We start from the raw sequence: 25238 nt of genomic DNA, 5'->3' as shown, positions 1-25238 counted from the left end.
GTGCATAAGAATTCCTAGTGCTGAAAAGTGTTCGAAGCAAGTGCAAAGCATGCAAGAAGTAAGTTATATCCAAAGAGATACTTAATTATATATGTATTGACTAAAACAGCAAGGAACCTTCAATGCGGGAGAAAGAATAGTTTCAGCGTGAGAGCGCAAGATTGAATTCGTTTGCGTGAGCCTCATGCTCAATGCGTGAGACTTGAGAGCACTGTGTCGGGTTTTTTTTTTAATAAACAAAGGTATTACGATGTGTTATACGTGTAGCTTCGTTTTAATCGAACAAAGTCAAATTTCCCGACCCAACTCCTCTGAGACGAAATTCCAACAGGCGACATAGGAATCTTGCAAAATGCCGACATGGCTGGTGACGAATTTCAGACAGGGGACACGGATACCCCCCCTAACAGGGCCTCTTTACTAAGGGTGCATTACTTAAGAAAGTGTCATGACACTAACATAATAAGGATATAACCCAATGCCTTAAGAGACTTTACACTAGAAATAGCCACTTCCTCTTAGACTTAGTAGTTCAACCCTATTTCAAGTGTGGATAATGTGGATGAGTAGATTTTAACCAAAAAAGTTGTGATTTACTAGGATAAAAAAACATTTTTTTAAATAGAGTGAAGATTTGAATACTAGATTTCAAAGTATTGAGGAAAACAATTTAATAATATTTCAGAGAGTTTCTTGAAAATATACCTGAAGTTACCAACTTCATTTTCTAAAGTTCAAAGTGCAACTTAATAATATAAATCACTGTTTATCTCAAATTGCAAGTTCATATCTTTTACAATTTGAACAATCTAATCAACATTTGGTTTGCAAACCCAACCTATCTTGTTGACATAACTACTCTCTAAAACAATATACGTGCACTGCGCTGAATAACCCAACTACATGTTTATAGCTAGCTTGAGTTTCACTGGACCCTAATCCACACTTTTCCTAACATGCTTACCCGAAGTAAGAATTAATCGAGGAAACATCACATCTTGAATCTGGGAACTGTGAAGATAACAACAACGCTCGTAAATGACGAAAGTTTCTTTCAAAGTCTATGAACTGAAAGCACAGCAATTTCTAAAGCAGAAGTGATCTTAGCTTTCTGCATTTAACAGATCAACGAGTCGTTAAAAACTAAAGAAATACAATCCCACTGTTAGAAAATGTGTAAATGAATGTTTATAAACTAACCACGCAGCAAAATAACTTGAATTTCACTCCTTTATTTGAAGAAGAAGAAGAAGAAGAAGCCAAAAATGCACTGTCACAGCTCAAGATGTCAAGATGCAACCATAAATCAAGAGTTAGAATGTCAGTGTCATAAATCATAAATCAATTAGAGCGTAAATCAAGAGCAAGAATGTCCCAGAAGACACAGCGCCCTCAAGCCAGGGGATACAATCTGGAATGTAATATGGAATGGACTTCTGAACCGTGGATTAATTATCATCCTTACCAACCTATGCAGAAGGGAGGATGAATAGTAAGAGAGTTAATCCAGCAGACGCCTTATTCCCTATGGCGCGTTTTCAGGGTCAAAATTAAAAACTAACTTTTCCACCTTTCCTTACCTGCTAAGTAAAATGTCTGTCATTTCCTGTCTTTGAAATTAGACAGTACGCATCTCTTTTGACCTCCGAAACAATACATTCCGCGTTTCCTGAATACTAAAATCATAACATCCGGCATATTTTGACCTTTGAACAAAATTCTCCGCGTTTCCTGACTTCTCTCGAATTTTAAGTCCGGCATGTTCTGACTTTCAATGTAATTAGTTACCAAATGTCGTAATATTTAGTTTAAATATCTCAACGTAACATCCCATACTGACACCTGACAAGCAATTTAGTTCGTAATGAAATCTCGCTGCTGAGCCGACATTCTGATTTGCAAAATTTGTAAATGCGCGTTTTCTGACTTCTCGATTCTACCAGGCGTCTTTTCCGCGCAAGCCTGGATCCCCTGATGCAAACCTAGTGCCAGGACCCAAGGGGGCCGGGGGTTTTCCCTTGGATTTATTAATGGTGTCGACGGCATAAGAGCAATTCTTGAGCAGTCTTCGCCATACATCATTCGACCTTGCAAGGAGACTTCAACAGGACACAGTTAGTGAAGATGTGGCTGATTATGTTCTGTTCCGATTGGAACAAATTTCTCGCCATTTGGTTCGACTTGCTGACAACATGCAGGTGTTTGATACAGTTCGACCCTCACTCGCCACTGTGACGCGAATGTTGTCGGAGGTAGAGCGGAATTGGTATCATTCCTCCCCAGCAGTAGCAAACCAGCCTAGAACGGTTGGGCGTCCTAGGTTCGAGATTCCACGGGAGCAGCTGCAATATCTTGCCGATTATGAAATCAACTTACCCGACATGTCCAGAGCCCTTGGTGTGAGTGAGAGTACCATAAAAAGACGTATGCGGGAGTACAATATCTCCATTACTGACAGGACGACAACCATTAGTGATGATGACCTTGATAACATGGTAAGATCCTTTCGTAGGGATTTTCCAGATGCGGGATATCGGAGGGTCCAATCGCAGCTAGTGTTTCGCAATATAAATGTGCCCCAGCTGAGAGCCCGAGAATGCATGCAAAGAACGGATCCGGAGGGACTTGCAGTGAGATGGCTATTCCTTACACCAAGAGCTGTGTACTGTGGCACATGGCACATAGACGGGAATCATAAATTGATCAGGTGAACCTTATTCGTAATTGATTATAAATAAAATTTATTCAGATTTACTGCGCCTAGTTTCTAATACAGGTGGTTGTTGGTTAGTCTCCTTCCCAGCCGGTTTTTTTTTGGGGGGGGGGGTGGGGGGATGTCACGCAACGCTCTCTCCAAAGAAGCGTTGCGTGACACCCAAAAAACGGCTACGAAGGAGACTAGTTGTTGGTAGTGAGGACAGAATCCATGAAAGGACAGCAAAGTATGGACTCATGTATTTTAAGTTTCAGATGGAAGATTGTAGTGCATGGTGGAGTTGATGGATGCACAAGATTTCCAGTATATCTTAGAGCTGGAACAAAGAATACCGCAGCTACTGTTCTTGGCCTTTTCCAACAAGCAGTGGTAGAATATGGACTCCCCTCAAGGAATTTTTAATAAACCCTTGTTAAAATAAAGTGTACAGTAGCCTCCAACAAAAGCACTTTTCAGTCATCAAAATGCTTCTCAAGACAAATAGATTTTCAAATTTTCCACGGTCTTCATCCCATTGCCCTCCCCCCCCCCCCCTCCCCCCGTGCAGGAGGAGGTAAGCCATTCCGGCGCTCCTCTACATCATGACCTTAGAGTCTGCCGCCTACTTTATGATTTCCTCCTGCTACTTTATTTCAATTTGAAAACCCTGATCACATGTTATGTGTATTATTGTTGGATCCACGCCTACGCGGAAAAGACGCCTGGTAGAATCGAGAAGTCAGAAAACGCGCATTTACAAATTTTGCAAATCAGAATGTCGGCTCAGCAGCGAGATTTCATTATGAACTAAATGGCTTGTCAGGTGCCGGCATGGGATGTTTAGTTGAGATGTTTAAACTAAGTAGTACGGTATTTGGTAACTAATTACATTGAAAGTCAGAACATGCCGGACTTAAAATTCGAGAGAAGTCAGGAAACGCGGAGAATTTTGTTCAAAGGTCAAAATATGCCGGATGTTATGATTTTAGTATTCAGGAAACGTGGAATGTATTGTTTCGGAGGTCAAAAGAGATGCGTACTGTCTAATTTCAAAGACAGGAAATGACAGACATTTTACTTAGCAGGTAAGGAAAGGTGGAAAAGTTAGTTTTTATTTTGACCCTGAAAACGCGCCATAATTCCCAAGCTTGTTATTTAGTTCTTCCACGAATGTAACCATGGTTGTTGTGTGATTGTTTACTTGGAGTCTCTCCGGCTATGTGCATGTGCGGAAGCGTGATGTCTACACGGCCAAACACCATGACACCAGCAGTCAATGTTAACAAAACGAGCTATAAGCTCACGACTGTCCCAGAGGGACAAGTGCATAAAAACCGGAATAGGATAGCTTAAGACTTGTGAACCGTGAATTAATCATTATCCTTTTTAACCCATTCAGACACAAGAGAGAATGAGGAGTAAGAGAGTTGATCCAATAAGGGCCTTGTTCCCAGGGTAATCCCTCTCAAGTTATTTTTACAGGTGGAATCCAGTCCTTTCACGGATGTAACCATGGGCATTGCGTGGATGTTTTTCAGCCAATCCGCCTGAAACAGCAAAGTGAAAAGAAACTGATGCAATCTAAGGGCTTGAACAAGCTTTTTTTTTAGATTTGGTACAATGTCAGGAAACATTTGTGAAAAATATTGCCATGTGATGTGTTGAAGGGAAAAATGTATGGCCTTTCAACTGATAGGGTCCTACTTGTTAAATTAGGGACAAATTTTAAGACGTCTCCTTTATGAAAATTGTCCAGGGCAGGGTATGTCATAAACCAGTGTAATTTATTTTAATCATACGCTTATGTAAGGTTTCTTTGCATTTTGACGGTAAAATCAGCATAATTTGTTCACGTTTTTTACCTTTTTAAGCTTTCAAAGAGATCATAGTTTACAATAGGGAAAATTAAGGAAAAAAGGTCCAAAATACTTTGTTTTCCTTTAATTACTTCAAGAGAAGATCTACATGCATTATTTTTCCTTTGATAGTATCTGTGTCGATATATGAATCAACTTCAATCACACACTTCTTCAATGAATTCACTTATTACCGTTGGGAACCTTTTGTAATGGTAATGGTTGTGGTAACGGAGGTTACACGGCATAATGAAAACAAGCTATTTTTCGTGTCTTTTTATCTGAGCATATGTTTGCTTTCCTTCGACAGATGAATCTATAAACTAAGTGTAATACAAAAGTCAGTGAAGATGTTTAAACTGTTTATCAAAACAAACTATCAATAACTTTCTCATACATTATGGGTACACTTGCACTTGACGTTAACTGTTGTCGATAAATATAACTGGTAAATGTTACGTCTTGGGTAAAATTTAAGAAAAACTTTGGATTAAGCTGTTTATGTAAATGCCAATATTATTGTTAGTCACATAACAGAAATGGTGACGGAAGTTACTTAGTCATAAACATTTACATTCGGACCTGGTAAAGTTGCATATTGGATTAATGCTTTGTAAACAGGTTGTCGGTCATTGCAACAGTCTCATCAGTCAGCCTGTACTGTTGCTTTGATCGTCCGGGGGGAAAAGGAGGCTCAATTATGGCCAGAAAAGGCATCAGGTGTTACAGCCTTTTTCAGAAAACTAACTTGCTTTGGAGACCTTTGCAAGGTTACACTGGCATCGCCATTCATTGGTTATCTCTGTCAATTCTTAACTTATTTCAAACAGCATTACGTTACTTCGTAACATCTGGTAAAGGAGGTTACTGTAACACTCGATAAAAGAGGTTACTATTTGTCTGATTAATATTCAATATTTTCAAGAAAATTAGTTCAAATGGAATGATTTTCTGAAAACGACATAGTTTCAAGGTCATCTGTATTATATTAAAACTTAAGCACTATGGCTAAAACGTGAAGCAGAAATATTTAGGTAACGGAGGTTGCCCTCTTATCCATAACCCTCCTCTCTACTGGGCTTAAAGGAAAAAAACGTTACTTTTGAAATGTAGGATCCGTGGTTAGTGTTCATAAGTCGATTAATGATTTAAATATCAAGAAGCAATTCCACGATCACAGATCCGATAGTCTTTACTGATTTCAATCGCTTAGGTTTGTTCCATTTGTGAAGTAACGGAGGTTAGTAATATTCTGTGGACACCTCTGTTACAATCACTGCATGACGAATATTGATCAGACATAACAGAAGGATCCCTCATTTTGAAGTGTTTTTAGTGTACAGAGACTTTATAGCAGGGAAATTTTCAGCTTCTGCTAGACATGGACTTGTTTTGATAAGGACATGGACTGCGGACAACAATTTTTCAGACACCTGAGGCACTTAAAGGGCAAAGAATATAAAAAGAAACCAACAACTTAACGGCTCTATACCTTGATTGTGAAACACCCCTTTCATACTTGTAAATCATGTGGAACAGAAAAAAATCAGATTACCTTATTCTTTAGAATGATCTAATACCCAAAGACACTAAAAACTCCTATTGGCCTGCTTTAAGGCAGATTGACTGTTTTGTGGCCTGTTCCAGGCTCTCGGTAAGATAATAAGCTAGGATAATAACTTTATTTACGTGTCAACGAAACTTAGCTTTGCTGCTAATTGGAGACACCTAAAGCGAGCTACACTTATCAGGACTATGTACAAATTCAATTTTTAAACACTATAATTATTTACAAGATAAAAGCCTATCTATCAAAATAAGGATACAAAAGTGAATAAAGTTACAAATAAAGTTAACTAAGAATGATAAGAATGAAGAAAGTAGTCAAGTTGAACACATATGACATTTGCATCCGCTGCTTTCATCAATTAAATCCCTTTTCCTTATGTTATTTTTAAAATTCTTCAAAATGCATGAATGATTTAACATGATTAGGAAGTCTGGCCCATAGTTTTAAACCCAAATACTACACTGAATGTTTTCCATAAGTCACTGTCTTGAATTTTGGAATCCTTAATCACAAAGTCTATATTTCTCAAATTAAAGTTGCTTTGTTGTCTTTTAAAAAGATCGATTATATACTGTGGTCATAAGTTGTTCTTAACTTTAAACGTTAAAATTGCTATATCCTGGAGTCTTCGATTTAACATTGTTGGCAATCCAGTAGTAGTTAACAGTTTTTCATAACTTGAAGCTGTGTCGCGGTAGATAGCTCTAAGTGCCTTTTCTTGGATCCTCTCCGCTAGTTTACGTCTATCAAAAGCTTTAATGGAGTGCCATATAACAGAGCAGTAAAATTGCTGACTTCTAAAGCTGAAGCTTGACTTTCTCTGGAATGAGATCAATCAATCAATCAATCAATCAATCAATCAATCAATCAACTTTATTGAAATGTCTAAAACTTCTAGTCTGCCCGGAGGCCGACTAATCCGGGACGCTCCCAATAAAATTACTAAAATTACTACTAAATCAAGTTAAGTTAAGTTAAGTTAAAATTACCTGTCACTTGTTACAGTATATATACAAATCTAGAATTCCATTTACATTTTAAAATACGTACTATAATATAATAATTTCTACCTAAACAACTACATACAAACTTTGAATATGTCTAAAATTCTAAACACAATTTTCAGATTTCTTAAGCGCATTATGACACCGACAAGTCTCCCTGCCTTAACCACAATTGAGTTAACATGTTCGGTAAAATTAAGTTTATCGTCTATAATAATAACCAAGAGTTTCATAAGATTAGTGGGCTCTATCGGTGCTGTGTAATCAAGTGTAATAGTGACTGACATTGCTTCCTCCCTATTTGCATTTAGTGTCATTGCCAGAAATTCATCTTTGTTTGCAAGAAGTGAATTTTCCTTATACCACTGAGATGCTAGCCTTGCTTGTGCATTAAGAGTTAATTCCACTTCCTTTGCATCCATATTTGATGTGTACAGCTGATGGTCATCAGCAAACATTGAGATTCGAGGGAAACAAAATTTACTGTTCCTCAAGGGACCAGTCATTAAGTGATTTGTTATATAGCAAAACAAATGGGTCAAACCAGTGGAAAACAAATAATCACTTTATAGACAAATGACGTGCAACAGCGGTCAACTTTTCGCGGGTAACAGTGAACTGCTTGAAAGTGAAGAATGATCATCGCAGTTAATTTTCCAATTTAAACAATTGGAAAGAAGAAGCCTGAAAAAATCAGGGCTTCAACGGGATTCGAACCCGTGACCTCCGCGATACCGGTGCGATGCTCTACCAACTGAGCTATGAAGCCAGACATTGGGAGCGAGGTCAATTAGTTGAGTTCATATCTTCCCGTGAGGAGTGAAATGATGTGAAGTATATATGAAATAATTCATATATGAACTGCGGTTGTAGATGAAAGTGAAGAATAATTGACCTCGCTCCCAATGTGTGGCTTCATAGCTCAGTTGGTAGAGCATCGCACCGGTATCGCGGAGGTCACGGGTTCGAATCCCGTTGAAGCCCTGATTTTTTCAGGCTTCTTCTTTCCAATTGCTTAAATTGGAAAATTAACTGCGATGATCATTCTTCACTTTCATCTACAACCGCAGTTCATATATGAATTATTTCATATAAACTTCACATCAGTGAACTGTTTCTCGTTTGACGTCATAGTTTTCGCAATGTTGCCCGCTCATGGCATTTGACGGGAAACAGTTTCATTTTCAAAATATGTCGAGGAAAAGGATGTTGTTGTTCGTCGTGGTAGATGCAATAATAAAGTGTATTATCGTTTGTCTCACGATTTAGTCACTTGAGATGTAGATCGCGACGTTTCGACTGCTTACTGCTAGTCCTGTTCGGGCAGTAAGGTTGACTGACTACGTGGCACCATTTATATCACGAAGGCCGGGCTAAGTGGGTTATCAACTTGTCATGTAGGACCCTTAGCAAGGCTGAGGTGTCCTAACTGAAGAAAGGTCTGAATTTTGTCGTGACTCCTGCGAGCGTGCCAACCACCAAGATTATCACCATTGAATTAGCAGTTAGACCACTCGATACGGAACGAGCAGACACAGTCAGGAGAGCTGTCAACACCATCCTTCAACGGGCACGACCAGCCACGCCTAACACCACGAAGGAACAGCAGGAGACCCTTAAAAGCCTAAAAGAGGACAACTCCACCATGGTCCTTCTGGCTGATAAAGGTCGCACCAGAGTAATCCTGGACGCTGACATGTACCGCGCCAAAAGGTCACCGCTAATTGACTCCGGACCGTACCAGCTGCTCAACAAAGACCCGACAGACCGGTTGACCCGGAAACTATCCGAGAAGCTGCTGACCCTGAAGCGGAATGGACACATATCAGAGGTTTTTTATAACAAGATCAGACCCCTACACAAACAACCACCTAGGATAAATGGTTTACCTGAGATCCACAAGGCCGACACACCGCTTAGGCCAATTGCGTCATGTGTCAACACCTTTGTATACAATTTGCCTGCTTTCTTGGCTAAAATTGTATCTCCTCTAACAGGCAACTCGAACTTCACAGTGAAAAACTCAGCTCACCTGGCATCCACCATTGGTAGTGAAAAGATCCAGGAACACGAGATCATGGTGCCCTTCGACACAGAGGCTAGTCGCTGTTTACCAACGTACCTATCGAGTACAAGCCGCGCTACGGAAGCTGGGGAGTGACGCAGACCTGGCTGACCGCACGACGCTAACTCCAGTTCAAATATTAATCGCGGACCTCTTGGAACTTGTATTAAGATCTACATACTTCCAGTAAAACGGATCGATTTACGAACGAGACGGCGCAGCCATGGGGAGCGCCGAGACATTTGAAGAACAAGCAATAGAGTCTGCACCTTGCAAGCCTAAGATCTGGAAGCGCTACGTTCATGACACCTTCACCATCCTGGATCGGGATAGAGTTGACGTCTTCCTACAACACCTAAACAGTCAACAACCATCAACTCGTTTCACCATGGAGATCGAGAATAACAGCAAGATCACGTTTCTCGACACGTCATTTTACAGAGAAACAGGTGGCCGCCTTACCACCGGTGTCTACAGGAAGTCAACACCTATTCATCAGTACCTAGCGTATGATTCACACCACACTCAGTCAGTAAAGCGCGGTATTGAAAAGTGTCTGTACGACCGGGTTAAACGTCTCGTGACTTAACCATCAGTAATCGCTGGAGAGAAGAAACACCTGTCATCTGTACTTGTTTCTAACGGATATCCGTCCTCTTTTGTGCAGAAGATCACAAACACGAGAACAGCCCCAAGAGGAGAGCCCGTAGCAGAGTTTAAATCCACTGCTATTTTACTTTATGTCCAAGGAGTATCGGAGCCTCTCCACCGCTGCCTAGAACAACAAGGCATTCGCATCGTTTTCGAGTCTGACGCGACACTTCGGTCACACTTAGTGCCACCAAAGAACACCACGGACACAGCTAAACAAGATGGCGTAGTCTACAGGATTCCCTGCGAGTGCGGCAAAGTCTACATCGAGGAAACAGGAAGACCTATGCAGGAGAGGATCAAAGAACACGACAGGGATATGCGACTTACCCATACCTGGACCTTCGCCGTTTCTAAACAAGGTCAAGTTTGTTGATCGAGATCCTAACTGGTACACACGTAGGGTCAAGGAAGCTATCCACATAAGACATCAACCTAATAACATCAACAGGGATAGTGAAATTGAAATTCCCGAAGCATGGATGTCCACGATCAAAAAACATAACAGAAAACGGTACAACAGCGGACCGCTGAGGGAACAGCTACTCGCTGAAACTATGGAACAATAGGAGGATCGAAATGCACCAATCACAGCCGACCTTCGTTATATAAATGGTGTCGCGTAATCAGTCGACCTTATCGCCTGAAGAAGACCAGCAGGAAGCAGTCGAAACGTCTCGATCTACATCTCAAGGGACTACATCGTGCGACAAACAATAATACACTTTATTATCGCATCTACTACGATCAACAACAACAGCCTTGCTCGTCCTCTTTCCTTTTTTTTTTTTCTCATCAGGCTATTTGACACTTCCATAAAAATTTATAAAGAAAATAGTCGATATATTTGTACTTTGGAACTCTTTCACCGCAAACTGTAATCAGTCTAGATGCCGATCTAGATGGAAAATCTAGACGGCGGTCAAAAACTATTTCAGCCAATCCAATTGGCGAATTGAAAGCTCCCAGTCCTTGTGAGACAGCCATATACATTTACGAAGATATAATTCGTTGTTTATTAAGGAGTAATATTTTAAAATGATAGTTATTGTTAGTTACAGTGTACTAAAATGTGAACTTTTAACTCTTGAATAGTCACGTTGTTGTGCACACGGATTCAACATCCGCAAATGTAATAATTATATTATCCATTATCAAAAACCCAAGTTTTATCAGAGTATAAAGCATAGAAAAAGCGTGTTTTATTGTTTTGCGCGTGTAAAATCTATATCATAAAGCCTATATATATCTATATCTATATCTATATCATATCTATATCCCCCCTAGCCTCCGTTCTTGCTAATCTTTTCATGGGTCACCACGAGAAGGTCTGGATGGAACAGTATAGGGATTCCCAGGTTCTATTCTACCGTCGTTATGTGGACGACACTTTTTGCCTTTTCAACTCGGAACGGGATGCTGACCTTTTCTTTAATTTCATTAACAATCAACATCCTAAGATTCATTTCACTATGGAGAGGGAGAGTAACCAGGTTCTTCCTTTTCTTGATGTGCTATTAAACAACAAATCCCCACAATTCCCTGTCACCACCGTATACCGCAAAAAGACCTTGACGGGTTTGCTTACAAATTTTTTAAGCTTTACACCCCTTTGCTACAAAATGGGGCTGGTTAAAACGCTCATTGACAGGACCTTTAAGATCAACAACACGTGGTTGGGTTTTCACAATGATTTTCAGAATTTGTTTACTATTTTTCGTAAAAATCTCTATCTCGATCATGTATTAGACGTATTACTCCACCGTTATGTCTCGAGAGCAGTAGTAGGGAACGACACACGACCTTCAACAAGTGTCGAGAAACAGGAGTTGCCTAAGCACTATTTCAAGATCCCCTACATCGGGCATTTTTCGGGTGTTGCACAACAAAGGGTGCGCAAGCTAATCAATCGATTCTGCAAACCCATCGACATCAAATTTGTTTACTCTACCTTTAAAATTAAGAACTTGTTCAACGTGAAAGATCCTCTCCCTGACAGGCGCCGTACGCGCATCGTGTACAAATTTTCTTGTACAAGCTGTAATGCTTGTTACGTTGGCGAAACAAGCCGACATTTCTCCACGCGCGTGTACGAGCACGCGCGTGCCATCGGACAGATCTTCTCACGTTTATTAGCATTTGCAGGCTTCAGAATCGTGCCGTACCTCTTGCAACTTAGACTGCTTCGAGATCTTAGACTCTGCACCTACCAAGTACCAAGTTAAGCTTAAGGAGTCTATGTACATCAAGTGGGAAAAGCCTGACCTTAGTCAACAGGTCAAACACATCAATTTGACGCTTTCCCTATAGCTGCACGCGCGCGCGCATCTTTTAATTCCGTTAACTTCGAAATTTATCTAGCGTATTGTTTTCCAACGCAATGTAACGTGTGATTTGTAACAGGCACGTTTTAAATCACTGTAAACTTTCATAACCGTCATACTGACGATAACGGATTTACCGTCGAAACATGTCTGTGAAAATTGAAAAAGTCGTATTATTTTTGAAAATTTCTACATCATAAAGCAAATGAAGAAGCCTAAGCCGTGTATTACACTGCGATAAAACACTCCGGACATTTGAGAGCACTCGAGAAATGTAGAAAACACTCGCCTGCTGCTCGTGTTTTCTACATTTTCCTCTTGTTCTCAAATGCCCGTCGTGTTTTATCACAGTGTAATACACGGCTTAGGCCTCTTTATTTGTTTAATAAAAGGTCTACTTAGATATAAAAGTTAAGCTTGGTTGTTCTGTTTTTGTCACATGGTTATCAATGGTGTGAGATGGGAATTTGGAGAAGAATGCATGGGATGGAGAATACCTTTTCAGGAGACATTGACTTTGGGAATTTCATTAAACTACCTTTCGTTTCGTGAAATATCCAATAGGATATCCCGGGGGACGCCTCGCGTACCGTGGAATATCCGATAAGGGAATCTCGAGTGACACTTCACGTACCGTGAAATATCCGATAGGGGAATCCCAAATGACACTTCACGTACCGCGTGGAATATCCGATCGGGGAATCTCGAGTGACTCTTCACGTATTATGGAATACCCAATAGGGGAGTCTCGAGTGAAACTTTACGTACCATGGAATACCCAATAGGGGAATCTCGAGTGAAACTTCACGTACCATGGAATACCCGATAGGGAAATCTCGAGTGACACTTCGCGTACCATGGAATACCCAATAGGGGAGTCTCGAGTGAAACTTCACGTACCATGGAATATCCGATAGGGGAATCTCGAGTGAAACTTTACGTACCATGGAATACCCGATAGGGGAGTCTCGAGTGAAACTTCACGTACCATGGAATACCCGATAGGGGAATCTCGAGTGAAACTTCACGTACCATGGAATACCTGATAGGGGAATCTCGAGTGACACTTCGCGTACCATGGAATACCCAATAGGGGAATCTCGAGTGACACTTCACGTACCATGGAATACCCGATAGGGGAATCTCGAGTGAAACTTTACGTACCATGGAATACCCGATAGGGGAATCTCGAGTTAAACTTCACGTACCATGGAATACCCGATAGGGGAATCTCGAGTGAAACTTCACGTACCATGGAATACCCGATAGGGGAATCTCGAGTGACACTTCACGTACCATGGAATACCCGATAGGGGAATCTCGAGTGAAACTTCACGTACCATGGAATACCCGATAAGGGAATCTCGAGTGAAACTTCACGTACCATGGGATACCCGATAGGGGAATCTCGAGTGACACTTCACGTACCATGGAATACCCGATAGGGGAATCTCGAGTGAAACTTTACGTACCATGGAATATCCGATAGGGGAATCTCGAGTGAAACTTTACGTACCATGGAATACCCGATAGGGGAATCTCCAGTGACACTTAACGTACCGTGAAGTATCCGATACTGACACTTCACGTACCGTGGAATTTCGGGTAGCGGACTCCCGTTATACTTGTAGTACCGTGGAACGTCGGTCGAAACCCAAAGTAATAATACGTGATGAGAGTAAGAATACTCTGAACTTGATCGGTTGTGCTTGCCCTGCGGTACGCCGGTATTCCTAGCAAATCAGGATGAATAAGACAATTTCCGGGCCTTGACACGCTGCGTTTCAATGAGGTGTCCGGGGAACGGATTTTCCTTGCCACGGATAAAGTTCGAATGCACGGAAAAAAATAAAGTTCCTGACACGCGGCGGGCAAGTTGCGTTTTACGGAACACGATACTCCCGGAATTGCCCGTCCTCTCGGAGAATACGGGTCCGTATCGAGGGATTTCCGGGTCACGACACGTCATTTTTCACGCAGTGTAAACTGTGGAAAATGGGAGTTTGGTCTACAGTATATGCCGTAAGTCTCGAGAAACATTGTTTTTTTCTTTAATTTTATCTGAATTTTTCCAGAAAGCACAATCGGGCCGAAAATTGAAATATTTTGGTTTAGTTCCATAATATATATTTTTTGTTCATTAAAATCGGGGACTGTTTTGTTGTAGTTTGTGGTTTGCAATTTGCGGTCACTGTCCTTTTATCTTCAAACCCTGTATCTTTACTCCAACAACCGGATACAAATCAATAGCATTGTTTTACGATTGCATTTTATTGTATTTCACAGCGGTGTTGTTTCTTATCTTTTATTTCTTTTATTATACGTCGTGCCTTCATCTGTGACGGACATCTTCTAGAGGAAGCCAAATCTTTAAAGGTGTTAGTCACGAAAGCGATGTTGGGAAGTACCAGTTTGGATAATGGGCGAATAGACATCCACTTTTCAAATGCCGAGAGAGCTTTCTCGCAATCTAAGAGGAGTCCTGCGTAGTTGACGGCCCTTCAGTCTTTGCTAAGTAAACATAGAACCAGGAAGACAAAAATTGAACTGGAGGCGCCATGCGTCTCTCCCAAGGCCTAATGGGATTCCCCGAGAAAACAACGTTGTCATCCTCTGAGCCGCCTTTCCCGTTTAGCCTTCGGAGCCTCAATACGAGGAAAAAGATAAGTCTGGAGACATTATTTGATAGCTAGACTCTTGAACTAAGATTCTTTTATTATATCTCTTAGTTAATACGCGCGCTGTGATTGGTCAATTTAGCAGGCCGTACTCTCCTGTACGGCGCGCTCAAATTTAAAGTTGGTTTTGTTGAAAAACTGTTTTGTAATATATCGCCAAGTGTTCTTAACTTTTATAGCAAGTAAAAGTTTAAAACTTTGTCTTACTCTAAATTGTATCTTAAAGCGTGCTAACGACTTAAAAAACATTTCAAATTGACTCGTTTTGCTTTCGAGGTGCGTCAGAAATTTGAAGCCGTTCGGCGTGAATAAAAATCGTTCCTGAGCCCGTCAGACACACAGTACAGATATAATAAATATCTTACTAACCTCGTTTTCTCGGTCCGTACTGTAAGTTACGGATCCTCGTTTTTTCCCCTTCGATTTATGGCCCAAACGTGAAGCGCGCGGGCCATAAATCGAAGGGGAAAAAACTCGGTTAGTAAGAGATATTTCATAATTTAATGCTGGCTTCCTTTCTGAACGTATCGCAGGTTCAGTGATCTCCGTTCGATCACAGCACCTAAAGATCTTCAAGAAGTTAGAAACTGGCTTACGGGGAGAACTTTCAGTGAAACTCTCTTCACAAAGAAACGCGCGAATACCACTTCCGGTCAAAATCTTACTCCTGCTGAAATTTCCTTTGTTAAAATCTTTTTTCGGTCTGTATATGCCGTAATCGACTATGCTTGGAAACAGATAATCCACTGGAAATTGTTGGAGAGGAAAACAACGTTGAATTTGTGAAAATCTTAGTCCAAGAATCTAGACGATCAGAAGAGAAGCTGAGTAGGAAATTGTCCTTCAGGGTCTTGCAGGAAAACAATATTGTTCAGCCGCTTACAGTCGAAAAGGAACTGTAAAATGTCGTCCTTTTGCCCAACTAGGTTTTTGCAGCGCACATAAGCAACTTGACGCCACTATACTGTAAGTACTATGAAGATTGATATTTTAATTAATAGTTTTTAAACACAGTGCGAACCAACAACCAATCCAATTCATTTCCGTTTAGTCTTATTCAAAGACATTGTGAAATTACAACGTGCCAGAAGCTGCTGATCCTTTAAAAAAAATTGGGAACCTTTCCCAGGAAATTATACCGTACCATTTGTCCCCCGTTTTGAAAGCTCCAAAATGTTTGGTGGAATGGAAAGAGCCAAACTTTTGAGAAGATTTCCCAATTTTCCCAAAACCTTACTTTCGCCTTTACTATAATTAGGCATGTCCACATCAAATGTCCATTTCCAAACTACAATACACTAGGTTTAACCCTCTGAGTACCAAACTTTCGCCAAAAAATACCGTTTCTAACCGTTTAGTCAGGTTTTTTAGCTGCCATGACGCTAAATAAGCCTAAGCTTATTTTTTTATTTTTTATTTATTTATTTATGTTTTTGCCATTAACCGTTCTCAATTTTGTTTGTTGCCCCTTTCCTTTCTGTTTTTCTCGGCCCTTTTACACTGGCTACCTTTTGCATTGTATGTTCTTTCTGGCTGCCGTGAAAAGTTGGATGTTAATTACGGGCGAAGCCTAGAAATGGACCTTGATCAATCATAGGCGTAGTGTACCATTTTACCACCGTTTTTGCACCAAAACTGATAACGTTGTTTTTCGATTTTCGACTTCGGAATGTCGTCGATATCTAAACGTGACCACTGTGCGGAAAGGCCTAGCCTAGGACTACTATCTGCTTATCAAGAATATCTGATGACATTTAAATTGATGACGTCACAAGTGGTACAAAGAGCTCGACCATTAATTACGCATATATGCGTAGTTGGTATTCAAAGGGTTAATAAAAAGACAATGAAGCCTATTCATAATAATAACTATAGCATATGTGGCAGTTAGAACTCATGTGTGTACCCAGTTAATGATACACTTTGTTTGTTATAAGATTGGTGTTATTCCAGCAAAAATATGCAATTGCGTAGTGGAATTAAAATATTACAGTTTTACGTACTAACATTTTTTTGCATTCCAGACTTGATTCACTTTAGCCTGAAAAAACAATCACGATTTCATGGTTTTTTTTCTTCCTTTTCATTGGCAGCGCAACCACAACGTGACCTGTAAATAACTGCCCACAAATAAGTCTCCTCGTGCATAATTATGGGAAAAATTGCAGATCGCTTTCTTGAGCTGTCAGAGTTACTGAAATATGAAAAAACTTAGTGAAACAATTATTGAACTCGGTTATCAGAAAGTATCGCAATTTGTCAGTGTCTCGCAGATCAATTATTTCCCGAAGCCGAAATAGCCGATCTGCTAGCCACTGATAAAGCAAGATAATAATCTCAAACCCGTCAATAATTGTTAAATATCTGCTTCCAACGACCTGAGAGACATGAAAAGCAGTGGAAAACGCGCGCTTCCCCGTAAATTCCCAGCCAAATCACGATAGCATGAATGGATAGCGAAGACCCCGAAAAATGGGTTGATACCTAGCTGGTGAAGGTGGGTGGGCAGAAGACAAGTATTGGAGGTAACAAGAATTTTGGTTCCATGATAAGTTGCCATTTTCCAAGTTGTTGTGAAACATGCATTCAACCTTAAGTTATGTAATGGCTGTTGAATGGGGATTATTACTTCAACCATATCAGCTCATCACAACTCCTCGTCACTTTTGATTTTAAAGCTTGTTACTGAAACAATTATAATAACTTTATATCGTAATGGTTGTAAGAATTTGGCACAATATCGATACAATGGGTTAATGATTTCTTTTTTCTCACCAATTAGAAATGTTGTCATATTTTAAGCATGATAAAGACTGTTTTGGGAATGAAGAAAGGCTTACATCTCACTCAGCAGGTCAAGATGGACAACAAAAGAAAACTTGAAACGTCTTTCGCAAAATAACCAACAACGCTCTATTTGGAATCTAGTGGACCATCACTTAACTCTGGCCCTAAGTTCCTATACTAAATTATTTGAACCTTTTTTTAGAAGTTCACGAGTTAATATTAGGTAATTGCTTATCTATTACATTAATAGTTACTGACAGTAACGCGCATCCTGGGTTTTGAAAATTGTAAAAAAGCATTAGGCTGATATCCTCATAATATGTACACTACAGTAATTTGAATAGTTCACAAAACCCCTCTTGACAGAGAGAAAAAGACAATTTTGCGAAATATCACGATTGTAAAGAGATATTGTTATATCTTTACTGCTAACTCTACAATCAAAAAAAATCTTATCTAATTTACGAAGTCAAAAAACGTGCCAACAACGTATTCCGTTAACGATCATTGACAGTAACGCATCCTTTTAAAAATTTTAACAATGCACTACACTGGTATCTTCACAATATGTACACTACAGTAGTTTGAATACTTCACAAAACTCTTCTTGACAGAGAAAAAAAAAAAAAAATTTAACGAAATATCACGATTGTAAAGAACTATTGTTATATCCGTTTCCTCTCGCAGAAAAACATCTTACCTAATTTACGAAGTCAAAAACACGTGCCAAGTTTTCTCCGAGTATATACAACTGGCTTGAGATGCCGCTCAAGGTAAACTGGACACTGAATTGGGCCGCATCCACTATTTACAAAGATAGCCCTGAACACTACTCTAATTTAACTAAGATACTAATTGCTCTTGCTACTGAATATTAACGTGCCGATCATGAATTTAACATCGTGAAAAGTTTCGCTTACTTTAACATAAAAAGTCAGCCTTTGGCCGCGGGAAGGAATTGCTTTAGACCTACTTGAATCAATGACTTGGAAGAGAGGTTACCCTCCAGCAAGCTGTATTCTCGAGTTATTGAACTTATTTTAAAGTTTACTAAGAAGGCGGTGATTTATTCTACAACTGTGTTCATATTTGTTGCTGTTTTGAACGTTTTCTGTCCTAGTATAGAGAAAAGATTCTAGTTTTATCTTTGACGTGTTCAGTTATAATGCAGCCCTCGTCAGGAAGCCGTGTAGTCCAATGCTTGTTTTGAGCCTGCTCCAGCGTCTCCCTTTGAAATCAATGACATGGTAAATTGTAAGGAGAGTCCATGGAACGTAGGGTGAGGTTTGCTGGGGTCATAACGACGGTAAACTCTAGCTGTACTTCTTCTTGAAACAAGAAACGCGAGGTTCGTGCTCACTACTCGCTCCTTTCATACGCTCTCCGCTGTGACCGCAAACAGCCTTTCCTGCAGGCTCGGACGTAGCATGCTAAGGTTGTGCACAGTCGTAATAGTCAAGCAGCGGCGTCATTCAGCCATCACTACACAAGCATGCATCTGAAAAAAAGATACCGACATTGAAGACATTAGCACAAGAGGCAATCATAAAAATAGTACTAACAAAACTATTTGATAAAAAAACAACAACAAGGGGTGGGGTGGGGGAGAGGCAGGCCCGTGCAATTTTTATCCAAATTATCAAAATAAAGGGCATTTCTAAAGAACATCACTCAAAAACAGCTTTAACATACGTGAGTTATCTACTTGAGCACAAGCAACAAAGATCAAAACGTTTACCATAAAATGGTGAAGTTCAATCTCGTTAACAGTCCCCAAGTCCTGGGAACAAGGAAAGGTTATGTTTTAGGTCTGACGTGCTTTGTCTGGTATTGTCCACGTTTCCTGAAGCATTCAAGAAGTCATTTTGAAATAATTCATCAAGTTAAAAAGAAGACATCATACCCATGACAGGGTGTGGATAGGAGCATAGACTTTACTACCCGCAATTTCGCTAAAACGTGAGTTTAATATTTTAGCTTTCTGCTAGAAAGCGTGTAACAGACCATGAAAATACAGTTTGAATGCATTAAGTAGCCAACAAGAATGAACCAAGAAATATAAAATTTAAAAAAAGAATCGAGTGAACAATAGGCTTGAGCTTGAAACTTGATTGAATAAAATGCCCCTAAAAAATGTACACTAACAGCATACCGTCTCTTATTTCCTGAGCTCTTTTTGATCTGTGGTGTGTTGGTCGGCATCCTGTTAAAAATAATAACAAAGAGCCTTTAACACAAGCAAGAGGTTGTCATTCCATCCTATGAATAATAGTTTTAAGTCAAGTTGTATACAGAGAGTTGAGAGCGGTTTTCAATTGAGTGTCCAAAACCAAAGTAATCACTCACACAGATCACAAAGAACACAGGCAATCCAGTGAAACAATCAAAACTCGAAACAAATACATGTAGCCGATGTGAAGAGCGGTAAAAAAACAGTGTACAAAATACGTCAAGCCAAAGGAAATGCCAATAACTGTCGTTATAATCCATCAAATATTTTCGCTCGCGTGCGATTGGTCTAAATGAGTCACGAGTTTACTATCTGCAATTTCGCTAAGACGTGAGTTTCACATTTTAGCTTTCTCCTAGAGAGCGTGTAACAGGCCAAGGATATCCAGAACCAAGAAATATATATGTGTTTTTTTTTTTTTTAAAATTGAGAGAGCAATAGGCTTGAGCTTGAAACTTAATTGGATAAAATGCCCCTAAAATATCTACACTAGCAGCGTACCGTCTCCTATTTCCTGGTGTCTTCTCGATCTGTGGTGTGTTGGCTGGCATCCTGTTAAAAATAATAACAAAGAACCTTCAACAGAAGAAAGAGGTTGTCATTCCATCCTATGAATAATAGTTTCAAGTCAAGTTGTATAAAGAGAGTTAAGAGCGGTTTTCAATTGAGTGTCGAAAACCAAAGAAAACACACACAGATCACAAAGAACACAGGCAATCTAGTCAACCAACCAAAACTCGAATTAGACACATGTAGCCGATGCGAGGAGCGGTGAAAAAAAATTGTGTAAATGAGTTAAGGTGGCTCGTACCAGTTTTTAGGTTTTTGACGGCTCATAACTTTGTAAGAATAGAACAAAAAGGCAGACCGAGGCCACTGTAATATTTTTATAGGTTTGGATTAAATAATTTATACTTGACCTAAACCAGCTGTTATTTTGTCGTCAGCAGTTACCATGGCAACATTCCAAAAGGATTTTCCAGACCTGATTTTTCGCTTATGTCACTCATAACTAAAAAGTTAACCCGGTGACCCCGATTTTTTTTTCAAATCAATAACTTTTGGGATCTGAAAATGAAAATGCACAACAATTTTGAAATAATTTTACGGAGCCGATTTCTTGTAAACTTGGAAAAACGACAATTTGCACAAAGTGCAAATTTCCTTCCGTAGACTTTTTTAATTTTTTTCTGACGTTTCCTCTCGATGATGATATTATATTAAGACAATAAAAAAAGGGGTCACCGGGCTTGTTTTCATGTAAAAGCCTTCGCGAGTTCTGTTATTCCCACGCGCGTAGACACGCATTCAAAAGTCCAGACTTTATAAGATCAACAGCTGCTCATGAGCTGTTTTGACTACCGCTAACTGCTTCGTGTGCCCGTGCAGGCGAGCGGGCTCCGAACAAGCGTTCCGTTTTGTTTGCTGCTAAAACATCATTTACAGTTGTAGTTGTCGTTAAAGACAACCTCCTGGGCTTACTCTGTAGGATTTTTACACAATTTCTGGGTAGATTTGCTGTTTTGCGAGTTCTTTATACGCTCCCGGTGGCTGTCATGATCGATCGAGTTGCCTTTGAAATTTGGGAAACATTGAATTCCCGAAACAATTTTTCTTAAATACACAGAATTGACTAAAGTTGTTCTAGCAGGTAAAGCCTTCTTTATATGCGAATTTTGTCTCCAACACTACAAAAGTGACCTTGCGTGAAAAAAGCCGTGCTACGCCATATTTGTTTGGTCTTTCGGGTTTTAAATCTCGCGCCTCTATCGTGCGTGTTACTCACGCGTGACGCACGATGGTGATCTACTCCCCGTGCGAGAAAACTGGTACCAGCCACCTTACACCAACGCAAATGTCAATAACTGTGTCGTTATAATCCATCAAAATATTTCGCTCGCGTGCGATTGGTCTAAATGAGTAACGTGATTACTATCTGCAATTTCGCTAAGACGTGAGTTTAATATTTTAGCTTTCTACTTGAGAGCATGTAACAGACCATGGAAATCCAGTTTCCGTGCATTAATTAGTCAACAAGAAAAAAACGAAGAAATATAAAATCCAAAAAAAAAAAAAAAAAAAAAAATGAGTGAACAATAGGCTTAAGCTTGAAACTTGATTGGACAAAACGCCCCTAAAAGATCTACAGTAACAGCATACCGTCTCTTATTTCCTGGGCTCTTTTTGATCTGTGGTTTGTTGGCCGGCATCCTGTTAAAAATAATAACAAAGAGCCTTTAACACAAGAAAGCATTTGTCATTGTATCCTATGTATAATAGTTTTAAGTCAAGTTGTATAAAGAGAGTTAAGAGAGGTTTTCAATTGAGTGTCCAAAACCACAGAAATCACTCACACAGGTCACAAAGAACATAGACAATCCACTGAACCAATCAAAACTCGAAACAAATACATGTAGCCGATGCGAAGAGCAGTAAAAAAAAAGAATGCACATGAGTTAAGCCAAAGGAAATGCCAATAACTGTCGTTATGATCCATCAAATATTTCCGCTAGCGTGCCATTGGTCTAAACGAGTCACGTGATTACTATATGCAATTTCGCTAACACGTGAGTTTAGTATTTTAGCTTTCTGCTAGAGAGCATGTAACAGACCAAAGAAATCCAGCTTGCATGCATTAAGTAGCCAACAAAAAAGAACCGAGAAATATAAAATTTAAAAAAAAAATTGAGTGAACAATAGGCTTGAGCTTGAAACTTGTGTTACCGCCGTGTAGCCGCATTTAATTCTTTTGTTATTTTTTCCGTTTGTACGCGCTTTCTCTTCGTCATCATCACATTCTTTCCGTTTATTTCGCCGCTTTCACGTAATCAATATTCTGTCAGGTTTCTTCGGATAATTTCCTTTTGTTTAAGTCCCTTTTTGTATGCGTTTTTCTAGTGTATTTCTGCATTTCCATCGCGACGTTACAGTCATCTTATTTCAATTGACCGTCTTCCCAGCTTTCCTCTATCGTGTTCTTAGCCGTCCTAGTCATACAACGTTTGTTAGTATCCTCTACCTTTGGCTCGTTATTTCTGTTTCGTTTACTGTATTCATTCAGAACTTGTAATTTATTTTGTTTGTAGCAACCGCTCGCTTTTAATCGCTTTCACCGCCTTCATCGGTTTCACCGTTTAAGTTGTACATTTCGTGGCTTCAATTAAAGGATACTAGCATAGCGTGTTGGATGTTTCACTACAATAACTTGATTGGATAAAATGCCCCTAAAACGTCTACACTAACAGCATACCGTCTCCTATTTCCTGGGCTCTTTTCGACCTGTGGTGTGTTGGTCGGCATCCTGTTAAAAATAATAACAAAGAGCCTTTCACAAAGGAAAGTTGTCATTCCATCCTAAGAATAATAGTTTTAAGTCAAGCTGTATAAAGAGAGTTCAGAGAGGTTTTCAATTGAGTGTCCAAAACCAAAGAAATCACTCACACAGTTCACAAAGAACACAGGCAATCTCGTCAACCAATCAAAACTTGAAAAAAATACATGTAGCCGATGCGAAGAGCGGTAAAAATAAGTATGCAAATGAGTTAAACCAAAGGAAATGCCAATAACTGTAGTTATAATCCATCAAATGTTTTCGTTCGCGTGCGATTGTTCTAAACGAGTCACGTGATTACTATCTACAAATTCGCTAAGACGTGAGTTTAATATTTTAGCTTTCTCCCAGAGAGCATGTAACAGACTATAGAAATCCAGTTTGCATGCTTCAAGTAGTCAACAAGAAAGAACCAAGAAATATAAAATTAAATAAAAAAACTGAGTGAACAATAGGCTTGAGCTTGAAACTTGATTGGATAAGGGACCGTTCATTTTTTATGAGGGAGGGGGGGCTGGTGGGATTTGGGAAGCACCATTTAAAAATCGCATGACCCCCCGTCAGCTTACCAATTTTTTCACGTGCCCCCCCCCCTTATAGCGGTCATTTTTTGGGATGACCACCCCCCCCAAAAAAAAACAATTGAACAAACAATATTTAGATTTCAACTTTTTTTAATATTTCTCTATTATCCCCCTACTTCACGTTTTGTGCTCACTGTGAAGACAATATTTACAATCCCTATACTACAGAGAGCTGTTGTTTGAAAAACAAATCAAAAGAAAGAGAAGTCAATTTCGGATCTCCTAGTTATGGCTCGCCCTGAGCGTGTGGCATTTGGCCTCTCATTGGCATCACCCTCATCTGAATTGATGAATGCCCACAGTTTTAATGTAAAACAGATCAAACGTATAGAAGCTAAGTTGACGAAGGTCACGCAGGATATGGAAGCACTAGAAAATAAGAGCAATTATAACAGCATATTCAAGGGCATACTCAAACATGCACAGCACATCAACAAAAGGAGAAGGAAAAAAGAAAACCACAGAAAGTCAAATGAAAGAAAGAGGAAGCGGACTGAAAACAACGTCCAACGAGTTTATGGAATCTGTGTTGGAAACCCGCTAGGAAATGATCTTCCACAATGCCTTGTGTACCCTCCTAGAACGGCCGTCCCGGAAGGGTGTATTAAAGTTGAGGATGTTGCCACGTCGTTATTTAGAAGAGATGGGCCATAAATCGCACAGCTCTTGGAGGGGAATTATTTCACCAATGCTGCAAGAAGCAGAATCACCACCAACCTTGAGCAGGAAGTCAGAGATTATGTTTACACCTTCATGTACCCTGAAGAGTACACTCTGACGGAAAGCATTGCTGCTTCTTGCAGCATCGGTGAAAGAGACTCCCATAGCAGCACAAGCGGCGACGAAGAACTCGACGACAGCGGAGATGAAGATGAGTGCCAGTGAAAGTTGCATTCGAAAATAACAGTGTAAAATACTTCTTTTCAATAGCTACAAATGCGTTTTTTGTCGCCAAACGTTTTTTTAAAGCAGAAGGAAAGTTTGTAATAAATTTGTATCCTGCCTTCTATGTTTATTCTATAGCAATTTTTTTGATATTCAAACATTATGCCATTTTAAAGTTTTACTAAATTATTTCACGTGACCCCCCCTTTTTCCCTTATTTTTTTGGGATGGCCCCCCCTCGAAAGCCATTTTTTTTCGCATGCCCCCCCCCCCCCCAAATCCCACCAGCCCCACCTACCTGATAAAAAATGAACGGTCCCTATAATGCCCCTAAAAAAATCTACACAAACAGCATACCGTCTCCTATTTCCTGAGCTCTTTTCGACCTGTGGTGTGTTGGTCGGCATCCTGTTAAAAATAATAACAAAGATCCTTTACCAGAAGAAACAGGTTGTCATTCCATCCTATGAATAATAGTTTTAAGTCAAGTTGTATAAAGAGAGTTCAGAGCGGTTTTTAATTGAGTGTCCAAAACCAAAGAAATCACTCACACAGGTCACAAAGAACACAGGCAATCT

General features: G+C 39.8%; 3 protein-coding genes across 18 annotated transcripts in view; 2 read left to right on the top strand and 1 right to left on the bottom strand.

The window, feature by feature from the left end:
- The window catches only part of LOC145491447 (uncharacterized), a 178866-nt gene that overhangs the window by 95880 nt on the left and 57748 nt on the right, over window positions 1-25238 (bottom strand). For 10 of the 16 annotated variants that reach the window (XM_081470640.1, XM_081470645.1, XM_081470644.1 and 7 more), the window contains 5 exons: window positions 25018-25068; window positions 23111-23161; window positions 22021-22071; window positions 20362-20412; window positions 19783-19833 (listed from right to left, as the gene is read on the bottom strand). In XM_081470640.1, the coding sequence (XP_081326766.1) occupies window positions 19783-19833; window positions 20362-20412; window positions 22021-22071; window positions 23111-23161; window positions 25018-25068 (255 nt within the window). Of the gene's footprint in view, window positions 1-18693; window positions 19129-19412; window positions 19474-19782; window positions 19834-20361; window positions 20413-22020; window positions 22072-23110; window positions 23162-25017; window positions 25069-25238 lie in introns of those variants that run through there. The other 6 variants (XM_081470668.1, XM_081470672.1, XM_081470659.1 and 3 more) reach the window with 5 other exon arrangements.
- Window positions 1391-3247, top strand: LOC145491483 (uncharacterized). Its single transcript, XM_081470722.1, has 2 exons — window positions 1391-2707; window positions 2971-3247. Exons 1-2 carry the CDS (start codon window positions 2193-2195, stop codon window positions 3116-3118), a joined length of 663 nt encoding a protein of 220 aa, XP_081326848.1. The 5' UTR covers window positions 1391-2192; the 3' UTR covers window positions 3119-3247.
- Window positions 8317-9286, top strand: LOC145489284 (uncharacterized). The gene is made up of 2 exons (XM_081468246.1): window positions 8317-8349; window positions 8561-9286. The coding sequence occupies exons 1-2, from the start codon at window positions 8317-8319 to the stop codon at window positions 9284-9286; spliced, it is 759 nt and encodes a 252-aa protein (XP_081324372.1).

The sequence above is a fragment of the Orbicella franksi genome, chromosome 6 (assembly GCF_964199315.1).
Source record: "Orbicella franksi chromosome 6, jaOrbFran1.1, whole genome shotgun sequence".
In the NCBI taxonomy this organism is placed as follows: domain Eukaryota; kingdom Metazoa; phylum Cnidaria; class Anthozoa; order Scleractinia; family Merulinidae; genus Orbicella; species Orbicella franksi.
The sequence above is the reverse complement of the archived record's forward strand: the minus strand, read 5'-3'. Positions and strand labels throughout refer to the sequence as shown.

Bases quoted from the DNA above. Each gene is read 5' to 3' on its own strand.
- LOC145491483 (XM_081470722.1), top strand. From the start codon at position 2,193: ATGCAGGTGTTTGATACAGTTCGACCCTCACTCGCCACTGTGACGCGA. The intron at 2,708-2,970 runs GTGAACCTTATT...TTTAAGTTTCAG, and splicing joins GGGAATCATAAATTGATCAG to ATGGAAGATTGTAGTGCATG.
- LOC145489284 (XM_081468246.1), top strand. From the start codon at position 8,317: ATGTCGAGGAAAAGGATGTTGTTGTTCGTCGTG. The intron at 8,350-8,560 runs GTAGATGCAATA...TCCTAACTGAAG, and splicing joins GGATGTTGTTGTTCGTCGTG to AAAGGTCTGAATTTTGTCGT.